Source organism: Canis lupus, chromosome 5 (assembly GCF_048164855.1).
Source record: "Canis lupus baileyi chromosome 5, mCanLup2.hap1, whole genome shotgun sequence".
Lineage (NCBI taxonomy): Eukaryota > Metazoa > Chordata > Mammalia > Carnivora > Canidae > Canis > Canis lupus.
Genome location: NC_132842.1, coordinates 15,835,712 through 15,854,502, shown reverse-complemented (window position 1 = coordinate 15,854,502; position 18,791 = coordinate 15,835,712). Strand labels below are relative to the sequence as shown.

Genomic DNA, 18,791 nt, shown 5'->3' with positions numbered 1-18,791 from the left:
TGCAGTATTCCTGCAACTTTTATACATCATATAATAGTCTTAATTTGGGAGATATATATATATATATATATATATATATATATATACACACACACACAAACTTGAAAATCTTCAAGAAATAGGTGTGTATGGAAAATTAAAGATTTTTAGCAAATCTTCATATTTAGGCCAGTATTGTAAGCATATGCATGAACATCTTGATTAGTTGTTTTAATATTTTTATCCAGAGGTCCTCTGTTCCTCTTTTTTTCTTTCTTTAAAGTTATTATATTAGTAATATTCCATGGTATGAAAGTACAGTGTTCATCTTTCTGTTGGTGAACATTTAGTTTGTTTCTAGTTTTGTGCTAAAATAGAAACAAGCATTGTATTATTATAAAAATTGTAAAGCCATTCCAGTTTCTTCTGGGAAATGTCTTTATTTCATCTTTTGTTCATTTTTCTTTCGTGTAGTTTGTGTTTTCTGATTATAGGAGTTCCTTAGAATACTTATCTGTGCTTTGAATGTAATTGGTTTGCTTTTTGTAGTTTTCTGCGTCTAGATGTCAAAGATACCTTCTTGTTTTCATCTTCTAGTTCTAAAGACACATAACAGAAGTTTAATCGACCTTATATTGGTTTTCTTTCAATTGTGAGTTTTTATACTGGCAAGACACATTTCACTAGCTGTGTTCTTTTTTTTTTCATGAACTTCATGGCCGTACTAGCCCTTACCTTTTTCAAATAAGTTAATAGAATCAACTTCTCAAATACTGCCAAAAATGCTTTTGGAGTTTTGATTGCGATTGCATTGACTCTATATATGTAATTTGCAATTATAGCTTTCAGATAATGACCATTTTCCGTGCATGTTTTATTTATTTATTTATTTATTTTTGGTTTATTTAAAATACTGAATATATGTATTGTGGATGGGTTGCTATTAAAAAAGCATCATTTCTAGTGCTAATAAGTTTTAAATGTGACAAATAGATATATTTATAGAAGGAAAGTATGTAATCTGGAAACTCAGTTGTTAAGTATGAAAGTTCAAAGTTGGAGTTTCATTCTTCTGATCTGTAGCCTATATTGGAGGTGCTCGCCATGGTGTTAAATCCTGATTTGTTTTCTGGTCATTGTCATGTTTTGGAGGGCTCTTACTGTGGTCATAAACATTTTCACCTTAAATTAAGTCCAGGAGAATTGTATTGTACCTTTATCTTAATAGAAGCTTATTTGAACGTGTAGTTAATACATAACTGTGTTTGAAACAGCATTACCAGTAAACAGAACATGAGACTTTTAGAATCAGACATGAATATAGCAGAATCACTGCTTTACCAAGTTTTGTGATTTCAAGCAAGTTACATAATCTTTCTTGTTTAGTTTTCTCACCTGTGAAATTGGGATATAAAAATACTTAACCCTATTATTCTAAGTAGGTAGATCTTTACTGAGCCCCCTCCCTGTGTCACCTTGGGAAGATGGAATGAAATTACTTGAGTTGGGTGTTTGGCACATGAAAGTTGCTCTTTCGATGTTGGTTCTAGTTTTCTCCAAGTAGTTTTTTTTGGTGTTTGGCACATGAAAGTTGCTCTTTCGATGTTGGTTCTAGCTTTCTCCAAGTAGTTTTTTTTCAGCCTTGTTATCTCCTTTTTACTTAGAGTCTGCACCAGGAGACAAATCTGTATCACATTCTTGCACAACTCCTTCCACATCCTCTGCCTCTGGACTGAATCCCACATCTGCACCTCCAACATCTGCGTCAGCAATCCCTGTTTCTCCTGTTCCACAGTCACCGATACCTCCATTACTTCAGGACCCCAACCTTCTCAGACAGCTGCTTCCTGCTTTGCAAGCCACGCTGCAACTTAATAATTCTAATGTGGACATATCCAAAATAAATGAAGGTAAATTGGTAACAGTTTTATTATTATTATTTGCTTCGTGTCGTTAGTAAATTCCCCAATTTAGGAGTGGTCTTTTGTTTCATTTTGAAATTCACATTTGAGCGTCATTCTTTGAAATTCATATCATAACCTCATGGTTGTTGAAAACCTTTGGTATTGTAATTAAGTTAGTAGTACTTGGATTTTTCCTGTATATTTTTCTTTTTTTTTTTTTCTCTGTATATTTTTCAAGACTTGCTGTGTACGGTATTTACCGGAGATAAAGCTATTCTGTCTGCTTAATGTGTATAATAAATGTCTTTTTTTTTTTTTTAATTAAAGAGCATTTCTAAAAACTGATATAAAAACACTTAAATTCTAGCATATTGTTAATTCCAACTTTGCTTTTCAGTATGCTATTTAGCTAGCAACATCAAAGAAGTCTGAATAAAAGTGGATATAGTTTTAATTGACAAGCTATTCAAGTTCAAACAGTCTTAAGAGCATTTTAAAATTTTCTGTTTAGAATAGTCCATTTCAGTATGTGTACATTGTTACATAATATATTTAACAGTAGTGCTAAATGGTTAAGTTCTTCCTTTATCTTAAAAATGGAGCTATTTCACGCTAGTTGGTCAATAATTTTGTTCTTACTGTACTTTCTTGCATTTTGATTTTATTCTCTTAAGATAACTGTGCCATTCTATTTGATAGGTACATGTTTTACTAGGGAAAGTAGGACTTTATGCAGTTTGAAGAGATGATAGCATAAGAAAATGTCAATAATAAAGGATCTTGTGCTTTGAAAATAAATGATGTTCCTAAATTACCTAGCTTCTTTTATTTAATGTCTGTTCTTTAAAAGATTGTTGGAGTGGGTATTAATGTAGGGTTTTATTTTATTTTATTTTTAAAGATTTTATTTATTTATTCATGAGAGGCACAGAGAGAAAGAGAGGCAAAGACACAGGCAGATGGAGAAGCAGGCTCCATGCAGGGAGCCTGACATGGGACTCGATCCCGGGTCTCCAGGATCATGCCCTGGGCTGAAGGCAGGCACTAAACCGCTGAGCCACCTGGGCTGCCCTAATGTAGGGTTTTAATGGTCACCTTGTTTAGTAAAGCATTCACATGAAATAACTACCCTTTATCTTTTTAATTTCAGGTAACCTACAAAAGCCCTTTAGCTATTGATGAATAGATTTCTGGTATAATCAGAATTTCCAGGGAACACTCTTTACTGTTTTTAAAAAGTCTCCGGAGTTTCTTAAATTGAACACAAATTTTAATGCAAAGGAAAACTACTGTTTTCCTTTACAAAAAAAACCATTAAATTTCTTCTACCTCTGATCATTTCCTATCTCTGGACCCATTTTATTACCATCTTACAGATTTTTATTTTGAGAGTTCTAGTTTGAAACACTGCAGTTTCTTTGGGGTTTTTTTAGTTTTCAAGTTGTTACTAATACCATACTGTGCCACTATGTTTTTATTTTAATTTAAGATATGTGTTTAGTTCTTACAGCAGCTGTGACACAAGCCTCATTGCAGTCTATAATTCATAAGTTTCTTACTGCTGGACCATCTGCTTTCAACATAACTTCTTTGATTTCTCAAGCTGCTCAGCTCTCTACACAAGGTATTCATTTTCTTAGGTATTGTGAGAATTGTATATTAATTTGGAGCAGGGGGTTCATGGTAAAACTTTTTGGTTTCTGAAGAGACTAGCTATAACAATTTGATGTTTGTTTTACAGGATCCTGTAATTTGTTTTTAATTTTATTTATTTATTTATTTGAGAGAATGTACATGAGGGCGGGGAGAAACAGACTTTCTGCTGAGCAGGGAGCCTAATGTGGGGCTCAATCCTGGGACCCTGAGACCATGACCTGAGCAGAAGGCAGATGCCCAACCTATTGAGCCACTCAAACACCCCTGATGTTTGATGATTTTTTTTTCTAACACTAGTATATACAGTATTTTTTTTTTCCAGATGAGGCAAACATTGACATTTATCTTGCAGTATTGCCATTAAATCTGTAATACATATTTAATTCAGACTTTAAGTTGTCAATGTACTCTAAAGCTGAGTGTAAACTGATAGGTCCTCAATTTTTATGAAACATTGAATATATTTTAAGTGTTGGTTTGGTTCACATTTGATGTTTAATGATTTTTGACTGACCACAGGATACAGAAATGCTCAAGTCCTGTCTTAAATTACCTATTTCTCTTCTCCATGAAACCTCCAATGGAAAGAGGCATATATAGGAACAAAGAAGAAATGAATTGGTCACTTTGACTTGTCCCCCTGCCCCAATTCTGAAAACTAATAAACTGAGCAGAAACACTTATTCTGAAATTGAAATATAATAGTGCAAAGACTTAACTCTCTGGTTATCCTCATGAGGCAGGAGATAAAGGGGTATAACCAGGCCTAAATATAGAATAAGAAAGAACAAATAAGAATGGTGAGGATGCCTTCCATGTGAGAATAGTTCAGGCTTACCTTCTTGCTTCAGCCTGAAAAAACAGGTTGGAGGAGGCATACATTGGATGTGCTTCTCTAATTCACAGCTCGTTTTTAGTCCGTGACTCCAGTGAGTATTTCAGATTCTGACTTTAAACAGTTAAGTGTTCTGTCTGGTGTTCAGGGGGCATGTAGAGGGATGGAAAGACCTCTACATATATATTACGGAAGTTTTGGTTTATTTGGAATTAATTAATTGCTTTACTTTTTCACAGCTCAGCCATCTAATCAGTCTCCAATGTCTTTAACTTCTGATGCATCATCCCCAAGATCGTATGTGTCTCCAAGAATAAGCACACCTCAGACTAACACAGTCCCTATCAAACCTTTGATTAGTACTCCTCCTGTTTCATCACAGCCAAAGGTATGTTGCTTTTGAGGGAAATTTGGAAAAGAAAGCACGAAAGCACTCACTTCTGGAAAAACAAGTTTAATGTTTTAGACTCTCTATTGTAGGAAAAGCCCTCTTTGAGAACGTGTAGTAGTGGTGGAGTGAATGATGGGTCAGCTTAGATGCAGGTTAGTCTCAGTAAATTGAGGACTCTAGAGGGAGTTGCATCTATGCTACTTTTAAACATTTTTTTAATTAAAAATTATATTTATTTATTTACAGAGAGGGTATGGGGGGGGAGGGCAGAGGGAGAAGCAGACCCCTTGCTGAGCCGGGAGCTCACTGGCGGCTTGATCCTAGTACCGGGAAGTCAGACACATAACTGACTGAGCCACCTAGGCACCCCCATCATATGTGTTACTTTTATACGCTGATTGTTTTCTCTTACTGGCTGAGATTTGTGACCTGGAGGAAGAGTGGGATAAAGAAGGATAAAATAATTGTCTTAATATTTGTAGAGTTTTTTAACTTTTTAAAAGATATAACCTGTTTTCCAGTGGCTTTCCTCCCATACTTTTATTTTAGAAATGAATCCATTTCTGTGCTAAGAGCTTAATAGTATTATATTTAACTTCACATCATGAGAATCAACTACTATTTGCTTCATTTAATAGATAAGAGAATTAAGCCTTCAGTTAAATCCAGTTTTTGTGGTGGAATCAGAATTTAAGGCCTAGGTCTTTCTGAACACAGAATCCATTTTACTAAGCTTATACTACCTGTGTTTCTCCAAGCAAAAGTTTGCATGAATGGCTCCTCAGAGACGTTAGAAAATTGCTGGTCTCTTCTTACTGGAATATAAACCAGACCTTAACAACACTGCCTTCAGATTTTATACTATATCATTTGAGTCTTGCCCAAATTTTTTTTTTTTTTAAGATTTTATTTATTCGTGAGAGACACAGAGAAAGGCAGAAACACAGGCAGAGGGACAAGCAGGCTCCATGCAGGGAGCCCGATGTGGGACTTGATCCCAGTACTCTGGGATCACACTCTAGGTGGAAGGCAGACGCTTACCTGCTGAGCTACCCAGGTATCCCTTACCAAAATTTCTTAAGCAAATCTTAGTCATACTCATTCTTTGCTTTGTAGTCCTATTACCAGCAAAACATTAAAAGATTTGGAAGTTGGTATATGCACAAATTGCAGTTTTTTTCTTAATGGTAAATTTAAGAAATTCTTTTTAGTTAAAAAGTAGGCTATTTCAATCCTTTATGCTGAAGATTTTTTTTTTTTAAGAAGGAACTTTTTTTTTTTTTTAAGAATTTATTTATTTATTCATGAGAGACACAGAGAGAGAGAGAGGCAGGCAGAGAGAGAAGCAGGATCCATGTAGGGAGCCCGACGTGGGACTCGATCCTGGGACTCCAGAACCAGGCCCTGGGCCAAAGGCAGGTGCCAAACCGCAGAGCCACCCAGGAATCCCCTGAAGATTTTTTTTTTTTTTAAGATTTTTTTTTTTTTATTTTTTTTATTTTTTATTTATTTATGATAGTCACACAGAGAGAGAGGCAGAGACATAGGCAGAGGGAGAAGCAGGCTCCACGCACCAGGAGCCCAACGTGGGATTCGATCCCGGGTCTCCAGGATCACGCCCTGGGCCAAAGGCAGGCGCTAAACCACTGCGCCACCCAGGGATCCCTAAGATTTTATTTTTAAGCAATCTCTACGCTTATTGTGGGGCTCGAACTCACAACCCTGAGATCCAAGAGTCGAATGCTCTACCTACTAAGCCAACCAGGGGTCTTGCCAAAATTTTATATTGAAATAAAGTTAAGGCTTAAAGCTTTAGGCTTTTTCACAGAAGCCTAAAAATAAAAACGTATTGAAAGATAACTTGAAATTGATGCTAGGACAGCTTTTAGGTCTTCCTTAGCTTATCCCTTCCCTATTTAAGTCATTTATCTAAACTCATTTTAGGGTCAGTCTGGATTGATACATTTAACTCAAAATTTAAAAAGAAATTAGTCTATTCTGCAATTTCATACTGTTTGCACTTTGTGAGAGAAGGAAAAAATTGTTTCAACAAAGGAGATCTTCTTAGAGCTTAAAACTCATCAGGGTGTAGTATCTTAGGAGTACAATAAATAATGACTAAAAGTGATTGTAAAGTTTTACAATCAGTTATAAGATTAGCATTTCAAATCCCTTATGTATATGGGCATCAAATTTTTTTTTAAGTGGGAATTCAGTATTAAGTAGACCTTATAAAAATGCTTATAAAAATGATTTTTATGTAGCCAGGCTATCCAGATTTGTTTGGGGGAATATTAAAAAAAAAAAAAGGAAGAAAGAAGAAAAAAACAAAACTATTATTGGAGGATGTGACTTAATCACAAATGGCTGTCTGCCTTCGTGCCTTAATTCGGGGCTTGTGTTTAAAAGTACTTGTTTTCTTTTTCTGTGGCATGTAAGTATGTGTAGTGTACATATCCTCACTGACAATCATGGTCCTCTTGTTCCACCTCTGTAGGGTAACATGTCTTTGAAGACCACTCCAGTGTTGACTCATTCACTGGTAGACCAATCTATACGCTCTGCATATGTGGTTTAAATTTGAGCAGCTGTATTTGTATGATATAGTAACATTAATTTTTACTGATATAAAAATAACTGAATCAGAGGAGCTATCTTAGTGTATTAGAAAGAAAACTGGGCTCAACATTAGAGAACTAGTTTGTGTTCTTCTGCTTTACAAAAAGTAATCTTAAAGTCTTCTGGGCCATTTTATGAAGAAATTCTATGTTAGTCTCAAAATGAACGTGGCTCTTCTAACTGTGAACTTTGGGAACTTAATCTAACTGCAATTCTTGAAGTCTCTAGATTTTTCAGAGTTTAAGACTATCCAACTAGATTTGGAAGGGTGTATGGATTTGGGGACCTGGATGACCATGATTTACACAATTAAATATGTCTATATCACTAATAATTATGAAACAATTAGGGGACAGCTCATGTTATCTTAAAAATTACTAAAGAATAGAAATAAGAGACTTCACATTGATAGTACTTTTGGTTTTATGTACTTTCCATGGTATTTATGCATATAATAGAAGCCTGTCTCACCAGATTTTGACATTTCAGGTTAGTACTCCAGTAGTTAAGCAAGGACCGGTTTCACAATCGGCCACACAGCAGCCTGTAACTGCTGACAAACAGCAAGGTCATGAACCTGTCTCTCCTCGAAGTCTTCAGCGCTCAAAGTAAGTTCATGTGTGTTGAAATATTTTTTCATTAATGTTGCATGCTGCATTGTTTGAATATTATAAAAATATATGTATAATAGAACTTGATCTTGTAAGAATCCATGGTTAGCCTAAGTTTTATGTATTATAAGATTTACAAAGTCAAATCTTACTCCAAGTAGGTTGTTGTCTCTAGTAATGAAGCCAGCTTATTTTTTGAAGAAAGTCATTCTTCAGATTTTACTTAATAGAATATGATAGGAGTAACAATATGTCATACTTGTACAAAGAGGGCACCTGATTTTATAATACTTGTTGGAAATGACATCATTTTTTAACCTCCTCATAGCAGTTTTAGATATGAGTGTATTGCTGAATCCAAAAATGGGAAATACTATTTCTCAACTGGTATGTGTCAGGTTTTCCTAAGAGCTTCAATTTTGACCCCTGTGTGGAGTGCTTGTCAGATAGGGCCGTATTGTGTTACATGTTTCTTTGTTAATTAACAAATACAACTTTAAATGATTTTCATTTGATTGATTTTCCTATTTTGATTTCTTGCTATGAGGTAGCAAAATAATTCAACTGTTGTTTTTATTGTTGTTTTCTAAACAAGCATTTCAGAACTTTTACATCCAAATGAGAGTTGTTCCCTTCAAAATAATCACCTTGGGAAGCTGTCTACTTACTCCAGCAATGTTGCCATTGCTCAGAACATTTTTGGGAAATACTTCTTTTAAATTGTCTTTAGAGGCTGCAGTATTATTTTAAATATCCTCAGTGATGAAAACTCTTCATCCTTTGGGAGATTTAGTTTTTGGAAATAACTGAAATTCATTCAGAGCCAAGTCTGGTGAAGCAGGTAGGAAATCAACTTGGGTGATTAAAGTTTTGGTTTTTACCACCATATCCCCAAACCCTAGCCAAACCATACAGTTTTAAAAGAAGATAACTTATCTCAGAGTGTCATTTTGGGTCTTATTTTGCCACTAAACTCATTTGTTGCTGTCCAATAAAATGCCTGTATTTTGCTTCACATTATCTACCCTCTGATTCAGTATTTTGTTCTGACATTAAACAAAGGCAATAGATTTTTTTCCCCCTCTTTATCTACATGTACTTAAGATGCAATACTCAGTTGTGCCTTATATCTACAACTGTTAAAATATGACCATTTCTTAGTTACATTCTGAATAGTGTTTCTGGTATACAAAATCACAGGTTCTGCTGTCAAATTTGAAGAGCACTATTAGTTTAAATTTAACTGACATTAGTGTTCTTAGAAGGGCCCTTTTTCCTCCCAAAAGTGTGTTTAAGGAGTACATGATATATAACTACACTTTGGATTTTAAATTCTATGTATTTGATGTTAAAATAACAGATTTTTCTTAGGAATTTGGATATCTTTAATTTAATAGAAGATATTGACAATTTTTAGGTATCTCCTTTTTAAAATATACTATACATTCAATTCTTTTTTCTCTTCCAGTAGCCAGAGAAGTCCATCGCCTGGTCCAAATCATACTTCTAGTAGTAATGCATCAAACGCAACAGTTGTACCACAGAATTCATCTGCCCGACCTACATGTTCATTAACACCTACGCTAGCAGCACACTTCAATGAAAATCTCATAAAACATGTTCAAGGATGGCCTGCAGATCATGCAGAGAAGCAAGTATGTTACATGATTCATAGCAGATGTTTACCTTTGGATGAATGACAAAATATAATTTCTTCTAGAAAATCTAATCTAGATCACTGAATTTAAGCTACATTTAAAGTAATGTCTAATTAGTTTGTCTATAGTCAGTGCATTAAATTAAATATTTGGTAAGCACTTATTTTAGGGCATTTATGAGATAACTTTTTATGGTTTCACATAAAATATTTTAATATACTCAGCATTTAGCACTGTGCTGAGTGCTTTATTTTCTCCACTTCTCAAAACTGTTAAGCAGTGCAGATGAGTTCTCCCATTTTACCATTGAAGACCCTTAAGACCAAATAAATTATATACCAAAGTCACCCAGTTAGAATAGTTATGAGGCTTAAAGCCAGGATGCTTCTCAGCCAGCTGCTCTGATAGTTTTAGAACTTGTTCATACTATTACTCTTCTATCTCTCCACTAGACTAGCAAGTAGAAGTTAGAAAACAGTTTTGCTTTGGAATGAGGGACCTTTGGACATTCCAATTAACTGCCATTGGCTTCTCCCTTTTAGCAGCTTACTGACTGTCTGAAATTTTCTCTAAGTTCACAGAGGTAATATTGCATATCTTATGACATCAGAATACAGTGAAGTCCCTTTTAACATTGTTACACCTGAACTTTACTCTGGCTGACTCAGCATCTTATTAACCACGAATCATGAGCTCTTCTATCCTTAGTGCTATGCAATACTAAAATTGGAAATACTATATCCTCCAGAAGTTGAAGGGGGAAATCTTGGAAAAATACCTTTTTTCCACCATTAGACAGTTTTTTAAAGAAAATCCTTTTTCTCCCTTAGATTCACTATCATTTTTGTGGATTTAAAGGCGGATTATTCTGTAATCTTGGTACAAAGTTGTCAGAAATTTAATGTTTTGGGGTTTTTGTTTTTTTTTTTGTACGTGATTGTGGCATGTATGTGATCTTTATTTCTTTAATTATAGGCATCAAGATTGCGAGAAGAAGCCCATAATATGGGAAGTGTTCACATGTCAGAAATTTGTACTGAATTAAAAAATTTAAGATCTTTAGTCCGAGTATGTGAAATTCAAGCAACTTTGCGAGAGCAAAGGTAAGTTTTTCACTGACAAAGTTTTTGTCTTAGTATATCTTAAATCAGACTGAAGAATATAAATCAAATTTCATTTCTGAAATTTAAAGTTCTCTTTGATAGAACGTGTTCCATAACACTGTAACTGCATTTTTAAAAAACGATTGATTTAAGAGAGAGAGTGAGTGAGGTGGGTGGGGGGGAGCAGAGGCAGAGAATCTTTAAGCAGACTCCCTACTAAATGTGGAGCCTGATAACACGTCTTGATCTCTAGACCCATAATAAGATCATGACCTGAGCCAAAACAAAGAGTTGAACTCTCAACCAACTGAGCCACCCAGGTGCCCCACACTATGATTACACTTTGTAATTTAATAATAATCCTGGTGAATGGTAATGGCATCTAGATTTTAGTTCTCTAACTCACGGTAGATGCTTCATTAGACTTTTGTCTTCTAACTCTGTAAAGTACAATAGTATTTAAATAGTGAAATGTTATAACACTGTTAACATATAATGTTAACTAAATGTTAACAACAACTGTTAACACAGTTGACAGCAACTAATTATAAAGGGTCTCCTCTTCAATTGAGGGTAGTATTTGGTTGCTGGCCATACTTGTTTCAGTTGAAATTTCAAATCACTGTTAACATTGTCTTTGGATCTTTCCAAGATCCCTTGGAAATTTAATTGTCTAGCAAGTATATCTGTTTCAGGTGTTTTCACTTAAACTCTTCTTGTCTCTCAGTTTTTAATCTAGTATCCTACTCAAGCAAGGATATCTACATCCAAGTAAATAGGACAGATATTTTTTACATGTGTCTTATAAAATCAAGGACAAATTTTTAAGGGCCTCTCACATCCTATCTTTATAAGTCACTGGGTCACAAGTAGAGTTAGTCTTAACATGAATCTACAAATATTTAGTAAATACCAAGTTGGCATTTATAGTAAAAATTGAAAACTGTTTTTGTCTAATCCTTTATTAAATTCTCTGGAGTTGTATTTTGAATATCAACTGGGATTTGTTTATGATTGCTCTGAAAGGACTTCAAACATACATAAAACTTGACTACATTTTGGCTTAATAAGACAGGTGATTTGACTTTTAGGAAATTATTTGCTGCCCCAACTATTGACAACAGTATACACTGATTACCAAGCTATAAATACTATATAATTATGCCTATTTCACTGGTACAGGCAGTAAATATCATACTCCATAGAAAAGAAGGGTCAGAAGTTCATGGAAGGTTTATGAAGTTCATGGAAACCTAGTTAGCCGTGGAGTTTATTTTATTTTTTGTTTTAAATATGCTTGTTAATTGGAATTTGACTCAGCTTTCTTTATGAGCCTATGTTTATATTGAGAATTTGTTCTTCAAAATGATTAGCCTCTTGCACCTAGTTTATTCTAGGCTTATTCTGTTGTGGCCTAGAAAACATATTTGGCTCAGGTTGTGATCCCGTGGTACTGGGATCAAGTCCCACATCAGGCTCCCTGCAGGGAACCTACTTCTCCCTCTGCCTATGTCTCTGCTTCTGTATGTCTCATGAATAAAGAAATAAAATAAAATATGTGTCTCATATTTAATATGTGCTGCCTTTTGTGTGTATCTGTGGTGATACAGTAAATGACATTTTTAAAAATCAGTCTTTATAGTCAAATTAATTGAGAAATTGTTAGAAAACCAGGAGACATTCTAACTTTTGTCATCCTAGTGTTTCATGCATTCACTGGTCATTTTGTCTTAACTCTAGACTAACACATTTATTTATTTTTAAATATTTATTTATTTGAGATGGGGAGGGGCAGAGGGAGAGAGAATTTAGAGCAGACTCCCTGCTGAGCACAGAGCCTGCCATGGGGTTTGATCTCAGGACCGGACCTTAAGATCATGACCTGAGCCAAAAGCAAGAGTTGGGACACCCAACTGACTCAGCCACTCAGGTGCCCCTAGACCAATCCATTTTTAATTTCTTAGTTTTAATTGTAGTTATTCATTTTATCTTTTTTTTAACATTTTTAAAAGATTTTTTATTTATTTAAAAAAAATTATTTATTCATGAGAGAGAGCAGCAGAGACAAAGGCAGAGGGAGAAGCAGACTCCATGCAGGGAGCCTGACGTGGGACTCGATCCCGGTCTCCAGGATCAGGCCCTGGGCTGAAGGCAGAGTTAAACTGCTGAGCCACCCGGGCTGCCCTCATTTTATCTTTTAAAGATATTTTTGTAGTTAAAGTTTTGTTTGGTTTTTCTGTTTCATTTACATGAACCACACAAGTTCTAATGCCCTTTCTTTTCCCCCCCAGGATACTATTTTTGAGACAACAAATTAAGGAACTTGAAAAGCTAAAAAATCAGAATTCCTTCATGGTGTGAAGATGTGAATAATTGCACATGGTTTTGCGTACAGGAACTGTAAATCTTATTGCCCAATCTTAACATTTTTGAGCTGCATTTAAGTAGACTTTGGACCGTTAAGCTGGGCAAAGGAAATGACAAGGGGAACGGGGTCTGTGAGAGTCAATTCAGGGGAAAGATACAAGATTGATTTGTAAAACCCTTGAAATGTAGATTTCTTGTAGATGTATTCTTCACCTTGTAAATATGTTTTGTAGAGTGAAGCCATGGGAAGCCATGTGTAACAGAGCTTAGACATCCAAAACTAATCGATGCTGAGGTGGCTAAATACCTAGCCTTTTACATGTAAACCTGTCTGCAAAATTAGCTTTTTTAAAAAAAAAAATTTTGGGGGGTTAATTTATCATTCAGAAATCTTGCATTTTCAAAAATTCAGTGCAAGCGCCAGGCGATCTGTGTCTAAAGGATACGATTTTGAACCATACGGGCAGTGTACAAAATACCATGAAACAACTGTTTCCACACTTGCACCTGATCAAGAGCAGTGCTTCTCCATTTGTTTTGCAGAGAAATGTTTTTCGTTTCCCGTGTGTTCCATTTCCTCTGAAATCCTTGATCTGATTTTATCCATTTTTTTTAAGGCTCCTCTTTTTCTCCTTTCTTAAGGCACTGTTGCTATGGCACTTTTCTATAACCTTTTCATTCCTGTGTACAGTAGCTTAAAATTGCAGTGATTGAGCATAACCCACTTGTTTGTATAAATTATTGAAATCCATTTGCACCCTGTAAGAATGGACTTAAAAGTACTGCTGGGCATGTGTGCTGAAAGTACATTGATTGCTCAAATAGAAGGAAATGGCCCAATGAACATGGTTGTGGGAGGGGAAAGAGGAAACAAAGCTAGTCAGATGTGAATTGTATCTGTTGTAATAAACATGTTAAAACAAACAAAAAATTGTTATTTTTCTTTTCCTTCGGTCAATGCATATTAGAATTTGAACTACCTGGGGATTCTTTATCAGAACTATTCTTGTTGAATATTTATACTTAATTGAAATAATTCCTTAAGGGAGGTTTTGTTTAAAGCATATTAACAGGAAATTGTGTATAAGATATTTAATGAAATATGACATTCAACAAGAATGATTAAGTCACTTCCCAAGTGGTTGTCATTTGTTATAAACCCTGGTTTAACCTGTCTTGCTATTAGGACATTTCATTTTGAAGGATGTTTGTGTTGTAGCTAACTGTTCAAGTCTGGTGCTGACTGCTGTTCTTAGCCATCACAAAACGCTAAATTTGTGTAATTGGAGCTTCCTTCTGTTATCTGGAAATGGTGGGAAAGCTCAGCTTTGTATATTGTTTCCTAAAGTATATTAAAATAAAAAAAGAAACTATTGCTACTATAAAATTACTTTGGCTTTTTTTTTCTTTTCTAAAATATTGGTCACATGGCCTTATTAACATGACACTGCCAGTATGATATCAAATCACAAGGGTTTCTTTATGCAGGAAATTTAATCTTAATTTCAAAATCTTACCCGATTTAGAGACTTCTTTGCTGTTGAGGCAGATGTATTTATGTGCTTTCAGAACTGCCAGCACCAAGGGCTTATTTTGTGATGTTAGACATTAATGTTCTTGCATTTTTGGATGTGAAAATTCCAAAATTGCTCTTGTGCTTTAAGCATATATAAAGTGTAGACGATAATGCTCAGACCTTTCAATAAACTTTAAAAAGTAAACTGTAAGTGATAGTATGAATGAGATTTTCTAAAATACAAAAAATGTTCCAGTGTAATTGAGAGGAATTAAAAATCTTAGACTGGAAACTGTTTTTTGTTTTTTTTTTTTTTAATTGTAACTTGAGCATACTTATAAAATGTAAGAAAGGACAAATGTCAAATTATATCATCATGAAATGTTCATACCTGTAAGATTGTTAACATTTACTGGGCTTGATTAGTGCATGTAAATGAAACTCCAAAGAGCAATGTTAAGCTAGAACTCTCACTGGTGGAGTCCTGTATCTTTCCTGGAAAGAAGTGAGCAATTTGTGATGTAGTAGGCAAATGTTTCCTGATCAGATGGCAACATGACTTGTGATTTAAGGTAAATTTGAGTTTTATTTGCTAATAGTCTATTGGCCTATGTCACCTTATTCCTTTGCTTTAAAAAATGTTTATGTCCCTAAATGCTCACATATATATATAGGAGAAGATGCCTAATATGAAATTTCTTGGTGAATTTTTAAAATTAAAATTTTTATGGAAATATTTTTACAATATTTGATTCACTTATTCTGTAGTAAATTATTTTAAGTATTGCACTTTAACACATTTCATCCAGCTACTAACCTTGATAACTAGGGAATGCTTATTAAAATAGGCATATCATCTAAGAATATTCTTTATATAGTTGGCCTGTTGCCATGGCTTTGGACATGTATCTCATTTTGATTCTCACCTTGGTTCACATGATATGGAAATAGAAATACAAAGAGCCCCCAGGAAACCTCAGGGTTTTTAAGAGAACATTAGGAGTCTTATATTCAAACCTTAAAAACTGATACCTGTAATAAAATGTATTTTTTTTAAGGTGGGTCTGTTAGAAAGTCTGTCCTCTTAAGAACCAGCTTTCCTACCCTTTTTTGGTTCTCTGTTTAATTAGTTTGACTAACTTAATTTCAAAACTTGGACAAGAACAGATTTTAAGCACACGGAAAACTCCATGATTCAACGCTTCTAATAGCCCAGATGAATGGTTTTATCTTAGTTTTATATTTCACACCTATAAAACCTTGGAAAGGAGGTGCTTAAAACTTTGCAAAGATGAATTGTTACCCCATTTCAAACAATCTATTGTTTAAACATAACTAGCTGTAAGGGATTATTTCAAAGGGAGGGGTGTCATAAAATAATTTACTCTGCAAACCAGAACTATTGTAGTTCAGAATTTAAAGCTACTGTATTTAGATAAGGGGTTTGAATATACGTACGGATTTCTTTTCAATACCTGTAAATATGGCTATATTCTTGTATTTGTACTGGAGTGTACAAAATGACACTTAAAGTAATAAATATGTTTTGACTATATTGTGCAGTTATTTCAGAACAGTCTTTGGAAGTCTTAGAATGCATAATTTGCATTTGAGTAAAAAAATACCAAATTACAGCTAAAATTAGTGTTTCAGTAGTTTCCATTCAATTTCTTTGCACTATTTCAATGAAAATTTTGGCTTAAAGATCTTTTAAGATCTGTAGATTCTCCTGCCTCTGAATTTTGGGAGTGCCCTCAAGTGCAGTCTGCCTAGGTGATCTCATCCAGGCCCTTGGCTATTAGAATCCTACTCTTAGGTCCGTTTCATCCAAATTGTCTTCAGTATTGAGTTCTTTCTTGAGCTCTGAACAGCAGTCAGATACTTAACATGGGAAGTTCTCTTAAAAAAAAAAAAAAGTGCTTCAGACTTTCTCTGGCTGTGTCCCCATTTTCAGTAATTGATAAGTGTCATTCCCCATTGCTTGAGACCTAAACAAGAGGCATCCTTTCTCTAACACCCTGTATGTAATCCATTATCAAGAACCAGAAACTCTGCAAAATGTATTTTGGATCTGCGAGCTCACTATCTCCGTGTTTACTACTCTATTCCAATCCACAATCCTCTGTGAACCAGACCACTGCCACAACCTCCTACCTAACCTTTGTCTTTGCTTCAGTCACCACCACTACACATACCCGGTCCTTTGATACCAGAGTGAAATCAAAAGCATGTCATTCTGTTCATAATCTTAAACTCCTGTGATTTCACATAACAAAATCAAGAGCTCTTACTGTGGTTTGTGTTCAAGCCCATGAATACTGTATCACAATCTTGTCCACTAGTTCTCCATCACCTCAGGGTTTTTGTATTTTCTGTCTGGAAAGCTCTGGTTTTGTAGACTTGGGCAGCTAGCTGCCCAGTCTTCTCAAAGAAACCTGTTCCTGGCCTTCCTTCTAAAAGAAGACCATCACTGTTCTTCACTCTTTTTCTTCAATAGAACAGTGTCTGATACATAGTAAGTACAGCCGAAATGTGTTGAATGAATTAAGAAAAAGGCTATGAAAACAACTTTCGATTTGTGAAGGTTGCTGATTTTAAGTTTTGATTTTTGGTCCTTTCACCGTGGGAGAAAGGAAAGAAACAGCAACTAATTTTTTGGTTTGGGGTTTATTTTTTTTAAGAAATGACTGCAATTTACTAAAGTTAACCAAAACCTAACTACAAACCTAATATTTATTGTTCCCATTATAAAATACGGTCTCTCTAAGCAATTTAATCAACTGTGAATCGATAATAGAGTGCCCTCAAGATAGGATGCTTTGAGGACAGCCCAGGTGGCTCAGCGGTTTAGCGCCACCTTCAGCCCCGGGCGTGATCCTGGAGACCTGGAATCAAGTCCCATGTCAGGCTCCCTGCATGGAGCCTGCTTCTCCCTCTGCCTGTGTGTGTGTCTCTCATGAATAAATAAAATCTTTTTTTTTTTTTAAAAAAAGGATGCTTTGATAGGCCCACTTGATGCCTTCACATCCAACCAGACCTGACTTTAGGACAGGAGTGTGAGGCAAGAGACATTCAAGTTGACATTCAAGATGTGTCACTAATAGAAAATCTACATGTAAACATCTTGCAGGAAAATGGCTGGGATCTGGGAATTCCCTGCTTTTCCCTTCACAGGTGTGAAAGATTTGAGATTGTATGCACTTCATAAACCGGATTTTTTCATTTTCTAAGGTGTGTAGTGTTTATTGTGTAATTTGATCAGCTATGTGGCTGTGTTAGGCTCAAAATAAATTTTCTTATTTCTTTTAGGCAGTTACAGGATTATCATCTTGGGTGAAAAAGGTAGAATGCAAGGACAAAATTGTCTCTTGTGTATCTCCCAACCTAGAAAAATCAAGTAGGCTCAAAATGTTTGCATGAATGAGTGAAATCTATACATTTTAAATACTTGCTCTGTAAATTTGCTGAAATGTGTATTTAATCTTTAAGCATAATGTTTTCAAAAATATTTTTTAAATTAAAAATCTGTTTAGGGGCACTTGGCTGGCTCAGTCAAGTGGAGCTATGACTTGATCTCAGGATTGTAAATTCAAGCCCCATGTTTGGGTGTTGAGATTACTTAAAGTCTTAAATTATTAAAGGGACCTTGAGCAGAGAGAGAGTCACTGAAATTTTTAAAAACTTCTTGCTTAAATGTCATTTTTTTTCTCATTTAGATGCCTTGACATTTATTTTGTCATCTCAAACTGTTAAAAATGATAAAATATTACCATGGTTGGCAAGAGCTCTGACTTTGAAAATGCCAGCCTAAGTCTCAGGCTACATCTCTCTGTAACTGTTACAGAAGCCCAAAAGTTCCAATGATAATATGTAAAATACTGATAATGGAATTGCAGGATAAGGTAGCTGATGAAATATCTTCCAGTGGTTAACAAAAATATTTAAACAAAACATTTCTCCACGAACATCAAAACAGTGAATGAAACATGAGACTTCGATGATGGATGGAAAGAAAGGAAGATAGAAAGTTTTAGTATAATTAAGCACATTTAATCATCCTGAATTAGAATTGAGTCAGAAAATAGAAATCACCTTAGGTGTTTCAAAAAGAATTTGAAACTAGTGGAGAGTAAAGCCAAGGCAGGCCTTACT

At 34.9% G+C, this 18,791-nt stretch overlaps 1 protein-coding gene across 4 annotated transcripts in view; it reads left to right on the top strand.

Moving 5' to 3' along the window:
- Positions 1-14,510, top strand: part of WAC (WW domain containing adaptor with coiled-coil) — an 84,023-nt gene extending 69,513 nt beyond the window's left edge. For all 4 annotated transcript variants that reach the window (XM_072825565.1, XM_072825568.1, XM_072825567.1 and 1 more), the window contains 7 exons: positions 1,644-1,889; positions 3,385-3,507; positions 4,614-4,762; positions 7,874-7,992; positions 9,464-9,650; positions 10,629-10,756; positions 13,048-14,510. In XM_072825565.1, coding sequence (XP_072681666.1) covers positions 1,644-1,889; positions 3,385-3,507; positions 4,614-4,762; positions 7,874-7,992; positions 9,464-9,650; positions 10,629-10,756; positions 13,048-13,117 — 1,022 coding nt within the window. In that variant the 3' untranslated portion in view covers positions 13,118-14,510. The remainder of the gene's footprint in view (positions 1-1,643; positions 1,890-3,384; positions 3,508-4,613; positions 4,763-7,873; positions 7,993-9,463; positions 9,651-10,628; positions 10,757-13,047) is intronic.
- The last annotated feature ends 4,281 nt before the right edge of the window (positions 14,511-18,791 follow it).